This window comes from Melozone crissalis, unplaced genomic scaffold (assembly GCF_028551555.1).
Source record: "Melozone crissalis strain CALT ecotype California unplaced genomic scaffold, PUWL_Pcris_2 ptg000005l_1, whole genome shotgun sequence".
NCBI lineage: Eukaryota > Metazoa > Chordata > Aves > Passeriformes > Passerellidae > Melozone > Melozone crissalis.
Window position 1 is genome coordinate 46,107,850 of NW_026535783.1, and position 15,426 is coordinate 46,123,275.

At 39.2% G+C, this 15,426-nt stretch overlaps 1 protein-coding gene across 3 annotated transcripts in view; it reads right to left on the bottom strand.

Annotated features, from left to right (window-relative positions):
* Nucleotides 1-3,956, bottom strand: part of RIC1 (RIC1 homolog, RAB6A GEF complex partner 1) — a 47,497-nt gene extending 43,541 nt beyond the window's left edge. For all 3 annotated transcript variants that reach the window (XM_054284793.1, XM_054284785.1, XM_054284802.1), the window contains exon 1: nucleotides 3,600-3,956. In XM_054284793.1, the coding sequence (XP_054140768.1) occupies nucleotides 3,600-3,740 (141 nt within the window). In that variant the 5' untranslated portion in view covers nucleotides 3,741-3,956. The remainder of the gene's footprint in view (nucleotides 1-3,599) is intronic.
* Between the last annotated feature and the right edge of the window lie 11,470 nt (nucleotides 3,957-15,426).

Here is a 15,426-nt window from a genome sequence, read left to right on the forward strand (position 1 = left end):
ACGCTTTCTCAAAAGCTTATTATAGTTCATTTAGGCGCTCAGACTCAGTATCAGATCATTAGAAAAAAAGAAACCCAAAAAGGAAGAAAAACAAGAGTAAATGTCAATCACAAGTGGAGAAGCATACAGGTAATCAAGAATTCTCCTCTGAATGAGCAGATGGGACAAACTACTCTTAGATTGAAAGGGCTCACAAAACTGGTTTTGACTGACGAGAGTCATAGCAGATAGTCCAACAACCTACAGGAGATTTCATTAAATATTCAAGGCCAGTACTTATTCCTGTCTTTGTCACAAGTTTGTTAACACTAAAGAAAGGAAATGCTGAACGATATTTATATGTACAACTACATCAGCAGACTATTCTTGCTGTACACTTGTCAAGGGTTAGGCAGGGAGCTCCACTCATCTATGACACCTTCTTCCTCAGCTACTTTACCTTGTCTCTTAATACCTGGAGCCCTATGGGTGAATTTCCAGAATTCAAAAGATAACTAAACCAATTTAAAATTAAAGCCACAACTGTCAAAGGAGTAACACTTTCACAGGGCCAACTATAATGTTCCTTTCATTCTTTCATCAACTAAATGAACAGGCTTCTATTTGTACATTAAGCTTAACAGCCCTGTAAAACAACATCACTAGTCCATCACAAGCTCCATTAAAATTGAGGTGCAAGCAGGAAAGATGATGACACACAGGACTGCACAGCTGCCTTGTGAAACCTCATCTTCAGTTCCCAAGTCAATCTATCAAACAGCAATTATCTAATTACACCATTTCAGAAAGGTTCTATAACTTGCTGATGTTTCTAATTTCAAGCATCCAACTACTTAAACTACCAGAATGAAAATGTTTGACAAGCTTTTCCATGCTATCAATGAAAATAGTTAAGATGGCCCTTAAGTATCAAGGTATTACCTACAGTAGACCTAAAACTTCTGATGTAAAGAAAATGTTTGGAGCAGAGGTCTCCACAGTGGCGTGTATTTAACAGAATCCAATGGGGAGCAAGAAAGGATTTTTTTTATACCACTAAAAAATAAAATAAATAAAAATTTTAAAATGTGTTCATTTTGGTATTACCCCATTCTTTCTTTTTTCTTTTCAAGCCTACTAGTGTATAAGAGCATTTGAATAATGTTCTCAATAACATGATTTAACTTCTGGTCGCCCAGAATTGGTCAGGCAGTTGGATTAGGTGACCAATGTATCTCCCTTCTAAACAGAGGAAAAATTATATGCATGTGCTACTGTACTGGCATACACATTATCAAGCACACACAATGTAGTCTGTACACAAACTACATGGTGTATGCTTGATAATGTGTAGACCAGTACAGTAGCACACGCATATCATTCATAAGTAAATGTCAACATATCTGGGGGCTGTGTTCAACAACCTTTCACCAATACTGGTGCATGATCAAAATCATTCACCTGAGTGGTCTTCTCTGTCTACAACCCAATCTCTCCTAACGTGTAAAAAGTCAAGAACTTTTTGGTTCAAAAACACTAGGAGAATTCCATCTGGTTTTTTTCAACACCAGTTACCCTGTTTTGAATCTTAATACCTACAACAGGAAACAATCCACACTTTGGGATCAACTTTCCTTAGTTCCACTAGTTCTTAGTGCACAGTAGGTGAAAAGGAGTTTTAAACATGACTATGTCACCTTAAAAATACACATACTGAATGTAAACTCACACACCTGGAAGCGCTTCAAAGAGCTCTGTTTCTGAAAATTTCAAACAGAACTTTCCCACTCTCATCATCTCATTCTTAAATGAAACCTTTGATACATAGCTGAGATAGTAACAAGTCTAAACAAGAACACCAGCCAGAAGGCTTTTCTGTGACAAGAAATCAAGTTAGTGCAACCTGGGAGAATTTATCCTTGTTCCAAAAACTGTACTTCTGACCAATGAAAACATCTTCTAGAATGCAATAATTAAATTGAAAAAAAGAAAAGCCTGGGGGGGAAAAACCCAACAAACCACATTCAGGACCACAGCTAAAAATAATGCAAGAAATTCTCTTTTAAAATGACCTTGACCAAAACATTTATTCTTCCAGGTTTCTGATAACAGGCAGTTTTCCACAGAGGCCTTGAGATTGTAACACGTTTTTCAGTTTAGGATCAGTCAGCGGGTAAGGCCTGGTGCCTGTCAGCACCTTCCTCAAAAGCACCCATTACAAACAGAATCAAAATCTATTTAAAAAATATTAATGACCTGTAAGTTTAGTCAACTCCTCTGCACCAAGTGAATTCTTCTAGCGCTGTTTGTAGCAAGTCTTACAATGTTTAACATTTCAAAACAAGTCTAAGGATGCAAGATAATGAACCTCATCCTTGAAAACAGACCATGATGTAAACGACTTTCTAGACAACAGGGCACATCTTGTGAAGCATTTCATGAGACCGTTGTTTTCTATGTCTTTCCACAAAAAAGATCAGTTCTGCTGTGCTGACAGACTACAACTACAGATTCAACAACTACAGGCAAAAACTAAGGAGCGTATACTTTATAATCACTGTGTGCCACAAACCCAAGAAAACAGAGGCCAGATGATGATGGTCACACAGCAAAGTTATGGGCTGATTATGTGCTAGCTGGATACCTGTCTAGGGTCAAAAAACAGCATGAGCACACCAGCCAGGAACTACTGAACAGCCTTACTGAACACAATAAAATATAACATGATGAAATTGCTGCATAACTTAAAACAAGATTTTAAGGCTATGACTGTCATTTGACATCTTTCAGTATCAGCTTTCTAAAACTGGATTGTTGGTTTTCTCTGGTAATCTGAGATGAACTCTATAAACCACCTGGATCTAGAGATATTTATAGACAGATTTAGGGTCTAATCTAGGCAGTATTTAAAAGGATCCAGCACCAAAATTTAAAGTCAGTATCACAGTTTTCATTGACTACATCAAATCAAACTGACAAATAAGCACTTTGCTACCAGACTAATACAATGTGAATTAAGAGCAAGGTGCTTAATATCAATCATTCACACAGTTTCAAACTAGATTTAGCTAAACCAGCACTTTCCATGGAAAAACCATGACAAGTCTGCTTTTAGAGCCACAAAACTTTTAAACTTTCCATAAAAAGAAAACTTAGTGAACTTCAATGCCACAACATTCTGGGTAATGATAGCGTTTGTTCGGTGTTTTACAAAGAATGTTTCATACGTTCTACATTCATATGTTCGTTTATATAAAACACAGAAAACACAAAGGTGAAAGACATGAAACATATAGGCAAAAAACCCTACACTGCTACACTCTTTATATTAAGTACAAGCTGAATGTACAGTCTCAAAAAGAAAAGTTGCTTGGAAGTCTCATTTTTTAGGAGAAACCAGTGTTAACTGTAAGCAGATTGGTGTTGCACATTTTCTTAAGACTATACTGCTTTCACTCAACACCGTGGATAACCCCTCAGCTTCACAAATACCTGTGAATATCCTGTGAAGTTAGCATCAAATTTTACAGCCGTTTCTGGAAGAAAAAAAATTAGCAGACGACAGGTCTTTTCAGCTGGTAGAGCAGCGTCCGAGAGCTTATAAAACGATGGATACTTACTCTGCAGTACCAGATGCTTAGCTGCGATGGGAACAAAACGGCGAAGAAAGCTCTCTGGGGATCCGTCTGGATGTGAAGCGGTCGCTCCAGGGACTCCAGAGGACACAAGAGCCTCTTGGGCCAGCCGCTGAGGAAATACATGGCTGAAGATTTCCAGAGGAGCTGGCGCTCAGCCTGCTCTAGCCTAGGCGGGGGAACAGCGGGGCATCAGCGGAAGGACAGATACAGCGTCCGCGGCAAGCCACGCATAATCACCGGCACACCGACGGGACCCCTGGGCTCAGCACCACTGGGGACGGGGGGCTGAGACCGCCCCGGCGCGGGGACGAGAGAGCGCCGCAGCCGCCGGGGCCGGAGGCGGACGCGGGCTGGGCAAGGGCCGGGCGGCCTGCGGGAGGCGGCGGCGAGGGGGACGCGGCCGGGCAGTCACTGCTCCGAGCAGGCGCCGGGTCGCTGCGGCGGCGGCAGCGGCGGCTCCGCCCTCCCGCGGGTGTCTCGCCCACCCGCACTCCGGATCGGTGTCGTCGCCGTCGCCGAGGCCCCGGCCGCCATCTCCTCCCCCTTCCGCTTCCGCTCCTCTTCCTCCTCCTCCTTCTTCCGCTCCTCCTCTTTCTTCCGCTCCTCCCCCTCCGTTCTCTCGTTCCCTTGCCTTTCCTTTTCCTCCTCCTCTTCTTTCTGCCCCTGCTTCTTCTCCTTCTTCTTCTCCCCCTCCTCTCCCTCCCCTCGCTCCGGTGTCCGAGGCCCCGAGGGGCGGTGGCGGCGCGGGGGGGCGGGCCCGAGCGAGCGGAAGTGACGTCATAGAGCGCCCGCGTCACTGCTCCGGGCGGAGAAGGCGCGACTGGCTTTGGGGCTGAGGGGCTGCGCGCGAGTGCGGGCCGGGAAGGGAGGGGACAGAGAGCCGGAGCCGGCAGGATAAGAAGAAGTGTGTTGAAACTTAAAGAGAGTGGCTTTGGAGTAGATCTGAGGAGGAAGTTATTTGCTGTGAGGGGGATGAGGCTCTGGCGCAGGTTGCCCCGCGAGTCTGTGGATGCTCCGTCTCTGGAAGTGTTCAAGGCCAGGCTGCATGGGGGTCTGAGCGACCTGGCCTCGTGGCAGGGGGCTTGGAACTAGATGACCTTTGAAGTTGTTTCCTACCTAGCCGTTCTATGGTTCTGTGATGAAATCCATCTGGGAAGCCTTGCGAGTGTCCGGTGTGAACGTTGCCTCTGAGGTGGTTTTGGGGACAAGGATGAGCGCAGGGCACAGTTGCTCACACAGTGAGTGTGCTGCATCTTGGGTTTGGCTTCAGGCTTCTGACAGGTGCTACCACAACCTTCTCTCCCAGCTGATGTGTTGGACTGAGCATCCACACTGTGTTATTTTTACCCGAGACCTGTTTGTTAATCTTGTTTCCATCATTGCCCAGATGCTTTTATTCACACACTGTGGAGAGAGCAGGAGCATGTGGTATGAAGAATGGAAAGTCGGGAGCTGTAGCTTTAGAGGTAGTAAATGAGGCTTGTTAGTCTTTTTCTATAACTGGAAGATAAAAGGGAATAGAAGAGAACTAAAGGTAAGATCTCCTTGCCATTGCAGGGGCAGTGCCTCTGTTGGAAAGAAATGGCTATGGGTAGAAATAATCAGAAGAGTTTTATGAACCAGTCCCCTGGCACTGCCTGTTAGAGGAGTTTGTCTGGACTGAGCTGTCTGGTGACTGGTCTTACTGCACAAATTACCCAGTGCTCTTCAAAGAACATAGGTTGTCTGCACACCTAGGGCCTTCTCTCTTCCTGCAGCTTTCTGGTTACATTACCACTTGAATTTTTGTTACCATCTGAATACCATTTTCCAGCTGAAGTATTTTCATCTGAACACAAGAACAAAAAGAGAAGGGAGTTAAGAGGACACGTATTAGAATCCTAACAAAGCCGTAATATAACTTGGAAAAAAATAGTAGTAATGGAACAAAATACCCAGATGTTTCATACCTTTGGCTTTTAACTGGGCTAGTTGGAAATGCCTTAAAATCAAATTTACCACTCTCAAATATGTGCCAACCAGTGCTTTATGCTACAAATACCCTCGTTGCTTTAGTCTTATCTCTGAATCTTTTTGATCTGTGTTTTTGACTGCTAGCCTTTTTAATTAGGAAATAGAAGTTATGTTAGGAGTGTGGCATCATCCATTTTACTGTCTCTCCTGTTCCTCAGGTTATGAAATAAATGGTACAAAATACACACTGAAGAATAGTTACAACTATAGAATCATCTTTCTGGATTACTTGCATTTAGAGCCGAGTTCATTTTACTTGAAAGTAAGGAGAGATTTGTCAAAGAAATTCCATTAAGCAGTTAGTAAGAGACCTGCATGTTCCTTGTTTGTAGCTTCCTTAGTTAATGCTGCAGCATCCTAAGATGGCTGTGTAAGAAGCAAACATACTTCAGATCGTGCTGCTCATGCTGTGTGCCAAGACCAGCATTAATGAAGAAAACAGCTACTGCTTTTAATAGCCACTACATGGTAGGATTTTGTGGTAACTATACAAAAACTACAGGTTTTCGGAAAAAGTTGAGACTGAAGCCTTTGCAACTTTTGGATTGCTGCTATTGTTCTTTTCTCTGTGGACAGACACAAGAAACATATTTGAAGTTAGAAATCATGAAGATTGCTCTGTGTTGTTAAAAGTGTGACTACTGAAATCCTCACACCAATAATACAATTGTGATCCAAAGTATGTAATGGTTTTGGTACTTTTTTGTAGACTGAATCAAAAACAAATGTAGATGCCTAGGATGGTAAAACAACAGTGATCAACTTTTTCTAATGATAGTCTGTTTGTAGTTGGCTAGAAAAGCATTTCTGAGTGTTGCAGAATGGGAGTGTAACTCATAATACTCAAGGATGCGAAAGTTGTGCGGAAATTAAATGTGTGCAGTGGGCCAAGCTCAGAGAGTTTCTTGTACAGCTCTGGCAGTGGATGCCAAGGCGCAATTACAGGAGATAGTGGCAACAATAGGATAACAAAGCTCAAGAGAATTGTGAAAGCCCCTTACACACAAAGGTCTGCTTGTCAGTTGTCATCAACTTCATCAAGTTGAAAATAAGTCTTGATTGCAGCTGCCTATTTAGTGACAGTCATGTGGTTTTAGAAACCACACTCCTGAGACGATTGTGTCCTGGCAAGGAAGAGCTCATGCAGAGCTGTGGGAACATGCAGGGACATTGAAATGTCATTAGTTTGGATATTAGCAGGCTAGTGAAAGGAAGGAGGAGATACTGCTGGTGACAAGGCAGGTCTGGAATAAAAATGTTGGATGAGGATAGCTGTTCTGTGTAGTTGCTTCTGTTAAGATGTGCAGGTGTTTCCCTGAGCTGTCCCTTAGATTGTGCAGCTAGCTCTCACCTAATGTGTCTGCAGCTCTTGCATGAGCAGTAACAGTATTAGTTCCTGCATGTTAAATTTAAAAAGAACAATTACTTCTCCCCCTGCTTTTGTCACTGCTAGCAATATAGCTCAGAGTAAAAGAAGAAAACTCAGAAAGACTGAGGCACAATCAGAGTCAGTGTCATAAAGTTTTTGCCATGCTGCTTACACATGCAGGCATTGTGTCATATAAAACACACTAAGTGTGTGACAATGAGTGAGCATCTGTGTTATGTACATAAAAATGTCTTCATTTAGTCATCTTCACTTAAACTGGTTGTGGAACAAATGAGTCTTTTACCTTGCAGATTTCTGCTGATGGAATGTGAAGATTGCCATAGATTAACCTGTTGTTTAAACTGCCCATGTTGTTAGTCATCCACTGATCCACTAAATGGACATTTACATTGAAAACAGTTCCAGATTAACCGGATGAGGTAGGACAAATATTCAAACCATTTTCCCACAGACCATCCACAGAGGTGTTCTCGGAGGGTGAGTTATAATGGTTGTTATCACCCTTAAAGATGAAATCTAAAATATAATAATAATAATATCAGAAAATTTAAAAAAACCCAAACACTCCAAAACCAACCCAGTAAAACGGAAGTGATTTCTTGTAACACCACAAGAAAATCTTGCATATTTTAAAAGTAAAAGGAAGAAAAGCAAACAAACAGTGGGTTAGATGCTAAGGCTAGTCAGTTGCAATTAGTAAAGAGGAAAGTCACTGTGATTATTTCAGACAATTTCTGAAATCAGCCGAGAGAGCTGGAAGGAGTATTCCTGTGAAGAGACTGCTAGGAAGAAGGGAAGAAGTTTATTATATTGTTACTACTCAATGCAGCAATTGAGTAGTAATTTGTGCTTAGGTACAGTGGGTGACCTGAAGTACTGGGACAAAAACCAATAATTCTGGTGCAGAATACAGTACAGTTCTTAATCCTAATGTTTAGAGTTACATTCTGACAATTTTTCAAAGATGTTTACTATATCCAGCTACTTTTAAATACACTAAAAAGCTAATTTTGAGCTAAGGAAGTGCAACTAATAAAATCAATTAGAGAAATTCTAGCTGATTTTTCTAGCAGTCACTCACAAATGGTCACAAATTTATTTACCTTTTGATAATTTATAAATTAATGCAATTAATAGTGATTGGTTTGAGATCATTCTCTGATTATATGTAATATGCTGCCATCCATTTTATAGTGTATTTTGTACACATCACACAGTACCATTTCAGTTTTTGACTGAACAATTTATGTCACCAGCAGTATAAAACAGTAGCACTAGAACCCACTTTCCTGAGTTTTTCAGCAGTGTGTTGCAGCAATGTTTTGGTTTGGGTTTTTTTTTTTTCCCAGTCGATAAACCAAACAACTGACAAAGTTGTATTCTAAATTTCTTAAATGTATATAGTATTGAAAAGTGGCTTTCACCAAGCCCAAAGCTTCAAGTGGCTTTCAAGAGCCCAAAGCTAAAATTTTCAAGCTTACTAGTGAATTTTAGAGTGGGTAAAGTTATGGTTAGGATTTAGTTAGGTTAGAAATCAAATAAATTTGGGCTCAAAATACTTTCTTTTGTTTACTTATCTCTGAGAAAATAGAATAGGAAATCATGACAGAGCTTGGTCCATGCATTAACAACCATACCAATTTATAAAGCCAGACAAAAAGGGAGACAAGTATTTCAAAGTTTTTGAATGCCAAAACCATGGTCTATCAGATTTAACATACCTAGCACAACATTTGCAGAAAATCTGGGTTCTTCAGATTATTTAGCCCTGAGGAATTCAGTTTGGTTTTCATAACTGCTGTAAGTTCAGTGGAGAGTATTTAAAAAAAAAAGTTTTCTGCATCAGTAAAAATATCCCTAGAAATACAGTCTGTTCTTTCAGACTTTATTGTCTGGGTTTCAATGACTGGTGAATATGCTCTTGGTTTCGTGAATAGCTTACCACTGAAGTATTTGCTTTGTGTACACAATTACTTTGCCAAAAGCCATTGTGGTTTCTGAACTGCGTTCCTTTAATATTTGATGCTTGGAAGATGAAACATCCAGAATCGCAGATCATTTTTGAAATCTCAGCTTTAGAAAATAATTAAATTCTTTCAGATTGTGGAACACACAGTGCTGCCTCCTATGCAAATCACCGACATAATGAACTGCAGGTCATTTAATTGCATTAAGTCACTGCTGCTCAATAAAGAGTCTGTATATAAACTATATATGACTTTGCAAGAGGAAAAAGGGATTGTAGAAGGAGCTAACTGACTTGGGTGTGCATTTACTAACATAATTTTCAGTATGAACCAGTGCTGGAAAGACATTTTATATTCACTGTAAATAAACTGGCCGAAGAACCATGCAAGCTGCAGTATGTAGAAGGAAATTAATGAAACTTTTTTGGGGTGAGAACTGCGTGTTTTTACCAGGTAATACCACCTACATGAACTACAGGCTGCACAGTAGGGTTAGAGTGTATTAGATGGATATGGGAGTAGCAGACAAAAGAGTTGGAGAGGTAGTAGCTCTTGCATATGGAAGCATTGGTAGATAGGATGGCCTAGACTTGCCATGTATTATATGTTTAAATTACTATTTTTACTAGGTGTTTCTGAAATTTAGTGAGCATCTGCTTTATTGTATAATCTGTATAATCTGAAATTCAAAGGAAGTGCACTTGAATTATATTGCTATACATAATATAGCCATACATGTTATCTGTGACGCATGTGTAATACAGTGTTACCTGTAATAGATCATGCCTCAACTCTGCTGATGAATTTGAATGTTTTTGGTCTGAAGGTGAACAGTAAAGGACAACAGATGCTGGAGGCAGGAGTCTGATCTGCTGGTCTGTTGAACATCCTCTGCAGCTTGGATCACAGTCTATATCCAAGAGGCAGGGCCCTGACTTTCAGGTGACAGGATGTAAAACACATCCACAGATTTCCTCTTGAGTAGATATAAGGAACAAGTAAAAACAAGAAAGAAAACACTGGGATTTTCTCATATAATCTTTGTGGATCTTAACCTTGTCTTCTATGTCTCCTCGTTGTGGGCACTTATTTGGAGTGAGATGTGTATTAAATAATCTCTAAAAGTATGTTAAGATGCCAGTGTTTAGCAGTGCCCTCTGCAGGCTTTTTTCTTGGTGGTTAGAGAGAGATGTAGTAGCTCCACTCTGTCTTGATTATGTGTTTGTAGGGTTGAGCAGGTTCTTTTTAAATATTTTCCTAGCTGAGCATCAGCTGAACTTTGGAATTTTATTCCCAAGCTGCATGGAAAAATGCACTGTGTGCTGTAAGTGATTCATGAAATGGCACACAAATTACATGCTTGTTTCAAGAGCCTGGTTTCTTATTAGTTTTTGTGTTACAACCACATAGAGTTCTGAGTAACAGGAATTCCAAGTCCCCTCTGCCTTTCCCCTCCAAGCTTATTTCTGTCTATACTGACCTGGCTGTTTCTAAAAAAAAAAGGTGATCAATTCAGCTTTTAGTTCTTTGTGAACAATGATTACACTGAAAAAAATATCAATTTTTTTTTAAAGGTCTTTTGTCCCTTTCAGCTAAGTTGATACTGAAATAGAACTGTCCAAACTTCCCTAGAATACAGCTGCAAATACAATGGAAATTGACAGTATCAGAGAAGGCACCATATTTTGAGCTGTTTCCTGTAGAAGTCCAATGTAAAAGAAATTATATACAATTCTTTTTTTACCTATTTGTTAATAATCTATGTATTGTGGCTTAAAGTACTTTCCAGTTGCAGGACAGAACTTGGAAATAATTCCTGTCTTGGTAAATTGCATAAAAATTGATTGCTCGTTCCAAATCATCATTGATTAAATAGTAACCCTTTCAGTGCAAAAATATCATCACATAAAATAGAGCCTTTTCATTACTGTATTTATTAGTAAATTGCTCTCATTCCTGACTGTGCCCTGCACATTAAGCAAAATATGTTTTCTAATTAGGAGGCTCAGAACAATGAGGACAGTTACAAGCCAAGAGTCTGTCTTCTAGTCTGAGATTGTGCAGGGACATCTTTGTGGTCTCTAGGATATCATCAAAGTCTTTGTTGCTAAAATCTTACTAAGAATGTGTGCATCACCACACTTAAGTGTGTCAATTATTTAAGGAGACAGATTGGAAGCTTTTGTCAAGCAGAAGCTCATACTTCAGCAGAAACTGGAGATCTGAAGTGGCAAAAGATGTAACATCAGGACTAGCTGAAAATACACACAGAAAATGTGAATGCTGTTAGTTATATTCTTAGATGGACCTGAAAATATTCAATAACCTAAATTAAGAATAAAACCATTAAATAAGAATGCACTTGAAAAATTATAGAAAGTTAGTTGACTTTATCCACATTTAGAAAAATTTGTAGGTATTCTGTAGCCTGTTCAGAGGTGTGATGTTGGCAAGTCAACACTGCGTGGAGCTGTAGAGCTTGTTCTTCAGTAGATTTAAATTTGCATCAAACAGCAAAGCGAAAGGAGAAGTGCTACGTGAACTTCTGCTTTTAGGCTATACTGCAGTAATTACATTTTTTCAGTCACTGAATCATGCCAACCTTTTAGCAGTTCCTTGACAGAGTTAAGTAGATATTTTCCTAATTGTAATCAAAGCTCTCATTTGCAGTTAATAAAAAAAAGAGGAGCATTTCAGCTTTTGTAGACCATACCCACAAAAATATGAAGTGGGAAGCAAACTGGCTGACATGCTGGCAGAAGAAAATACAATTCTGTACACCAAAGCTTACTAGTTTTGAAAACTGTTAATTTATCATTGGATGCCATTTTTTCAGCTTGGGTACTGCTTTATGACTTGGCTTATTACTTAGTTATAGTAAATAAATAAGAGCATGCAGAAAACTTCCCATTATTTATCTCTTTAGGCATCATACGATGAAACATAGCCCCAGTTGTTCTCAAATAATCCTGGGGAACGCAAGTCTTGGAGTGACTGGATTACAGTCTTATTAAGAGGATCTACCAGATTTTATTAAGAATACTATACTGTCATATTAAGTGTTATTTTTCTCTTTTACTTATTTAGGACAGGGAAAAATTTTGACCAACCCTGAATATGTTGAAATTATCTCTGTGATGGATATGTAGATGCAGGTAGGAAGATGTTTTGTCAGATGACTCATTTAGCAAGCAGGTGCTTTGAGTGCCTTGGCAACTCACATTGGCTTCAGTAGTATGTAAATAGATTCAACTGTTTAGCTATAGTTTTTTGTGTGACATACTGTACTGATAAGAGGTTCATATTTATAAGTTAAAAATCACTGGAACATACTTCTAATGCACTGCTAATATCAGCTTTTAAACCCTTTTTTAGTCACTGATGTTTTGCCCTAACAAATGTCAGCTCAATATTACTTTACTGATAGTAATAAGAACATTATTTTGTCAGTAAGCTCAAAGTGGTCTTGTCACATGAACACAGTGGGCTGTTTTCACCTTTTGATGTCAACAAGGGCAACAAGAAATGATTAAAGGCGTCAGAACTGCAGGCTGCTGAGCAGGATATGACCAAGGGTTAAATTCATTGAAAAGAAATGTGAAAAAATATTGTACATGACATGAAAAGGACTGCAAAGGTGAATGTACCTTTGACATATGTGAGAGAGGACCTGTATATATGTTGATCAACCAGAGAGGAGGAACAGAATCAGGCCACCTGTGTGCCCATGCTTATGTGAGTTCAGATCTGTTTGAATGGGAGACACAGAATGAAGAGATGAGGGGGAAACATTGGAAAATCTGTCAAACTAGTGATATGAGCAAGGACTGGTATTCACTGTCCTTTCCAGTATAAGACCTAGGAAGTATCCAGTGAAATTTACATTTGGTTAGGTACTAAATAAGCAGAAGGGCGAATTCGGTGTGTTCACTTCTTGAGTAGGCTGTTCCATTGCAGGTATGTGTTTTCTCACCATTTTATAATTTTTTTCCAAAATCAGTTCATCAGCCGGTATGTATTGTTACTTGGTAAGGATGAACAAGATTGCCTAAAGGTTAAAAATCATAATGCCCAGAATGAAAATCACTGTCATTCCTGTGTTGCCTCTATTTGGAGTGCACATAATTCACAAGCATTCCCCAGTATTAAATGGGGTAAAACTTTAACCCTTCAGTCACAGTATACAATGGTCTTCCTTCAGCTTTACTCAGGCAACACATTTCAGAAGGGCATGTTTTATTCTTTGATAGAGTATCCATTTTGAAACCTTGTACAAATAGAATTCTGGTTAATCTCTGTTGACATTAAAAAAGCAGAACCTCAGTGACTCACCAATTACAAATTATTTTTAATGGATGGATTTGCAAATTTTTTTTTTGTTTAATTTCCTCTAATGGACATCTGAGAGCTTATAAGAAGGCATACAGGCAAAACTGCTCTTGCAACCTTGATTTATCAGCTGGAAGAATTTACCAACTTGCAAAGTTTGTAAGCAAGCACAGGACATTGATAACTGAAGTCAGTAGAAAAATTAGGTTTATAGATCTAGTCCTGCAACAGTTTTGGAGCTGCTGTTGAACGTAGATCCTTGTGACAGCACACCTCAGGATTTAGCTTTGTGTAAGCATGGGAAAAGCGGGTATGCCATTGATATTCAAAATCTGAAGAAATGCTGTATTTAAAAGAAGTCTTGTCTTAAATCAGGTGACATGTGAGACTTTTATGTAGTCCTTGAAATACTGAGATTTCATTCCTTCTTTCTTCTACTCCCACTAAGAAGTAAATTTCAAATTAATATTCCTCTTGCTGAGGCAGCAAACTAAAATTCCCACGTTACAGGCAGAGTCCTGTGCTTTGCTGTAAAGGTCTCAAGAGAAATTTCCAAATGTGACATGCAAATTAGAATTAAGGAGCTGAAAACTCAGCTTCTGCCAGTAGAATAATGGAGGTGCAGTAATACTGGTTTTTGCACAAGAAGAGAACATTATAATTTCGATATTGACAAACCCAGTGAAAATACTAGCAATCTGGTGTTTCAAGATGTAAATGACAGGTAAAACAGAAACCTCTCTCATGCTGATAGCACTGTTTGGCCTCTTTGACCAGGGCTAGGTGTCACTAAAAATGTAGGAACACCAGACCTAGATTCCAAAGTTCTCTTGTTACAAAGTACATACTAGCATGCACACATTGCTTCTAGTGCACAGCAAATATTCTTAAAAGAGGAAAAAACACAGCAAGAATTTTTTTTAAAGTAGAAGAAAGATAACCAGATTTCTCAGTGATATTGTTGTTTTCCGTCACTGTTTCTATGATAAGCGACTTGAGCTGTACTTCTCATGGCATACAGAATCAGCCCTCGCATGCCTACAACATCCATGTACAGAGCACAGTGTTTGGGCATCAGACAGCTTCTCTGGTTGTATTTAAAATTCTGATTTGAAATGGCATCTTAGTCAAACAGCATAAAATATTCAGATCTCTGTATTAGTAAAATAAAGTCTTTGGAGACTTACTAGCAAGAAAGGGATTATTTGAAACATCAGCCAGACAGTGGTGCTCTGACTTGGTGCTAGTTATATATGTAAAAATGTTAACAAATACATTGTCTTCTCTTTTTTTTTTTTTTTTCTTGTGGCTATTGGCACATACTGCTCAAGAGAAATTTAAAATATGAAATATGCAGAGGAAGGCAGCAGGAGAGGAGAAGGACCAGGCAGCAAATAGGACTAAAAACCATTACAGTAGCATACAAAAAACCTTTACTGATTTAACTATCAAATTCCTGATTAAAGATACCCATTAGAATCCTTTGGCTGTTTGAGGCACACAGTATGCCAGCACAGCAGTTAAATAACTGCATATCAGCACAGTTTGCTTAGCTATTTAACTATTTTCTTTTCACATCCTCAGGGCTGCTTTACTCAAACTTGTTTCAGATTTTTAGCAGTGTATTCCCTGTTGGAGTGGTGGAGATGATGCAGGAAAGTATCAGTTATTTTTGTCATTTTCTTTTTTTTAATAGTACTTGCTTTGTTCTTGCATTTTGCAGTTTGTTTTCTTTTCCTTAGTTGGTGAGATCTTATTATGAGATATTTATTGTAATTCTCCATTACTCTGCTTGGAAATAGGTTTGTGGTCAACTGTGGTCAACTGTGCTGATGATTTATTCAGCTGAAAATCACTTGGCTCTGTACTCTGTGATACCTTGTATAACACTATCTTTTAATTTAAAGGCCTTGTCTGAACATGATTATTCAGTAAAGGCAGAACTACTGCAAAGAAGATCTCTAGCACTTGCTATTGCATTATCAAGCCCTACAAGTCTTTTGGTCTGCTGACTTGTGAGAAGCAGCAAAATTGCAAAGTCACACTATGTGTCTGTCAGAAGCAGATGTCAGATGACATTTCCTTAAATATAACCAAGTTTCTTTTGAAA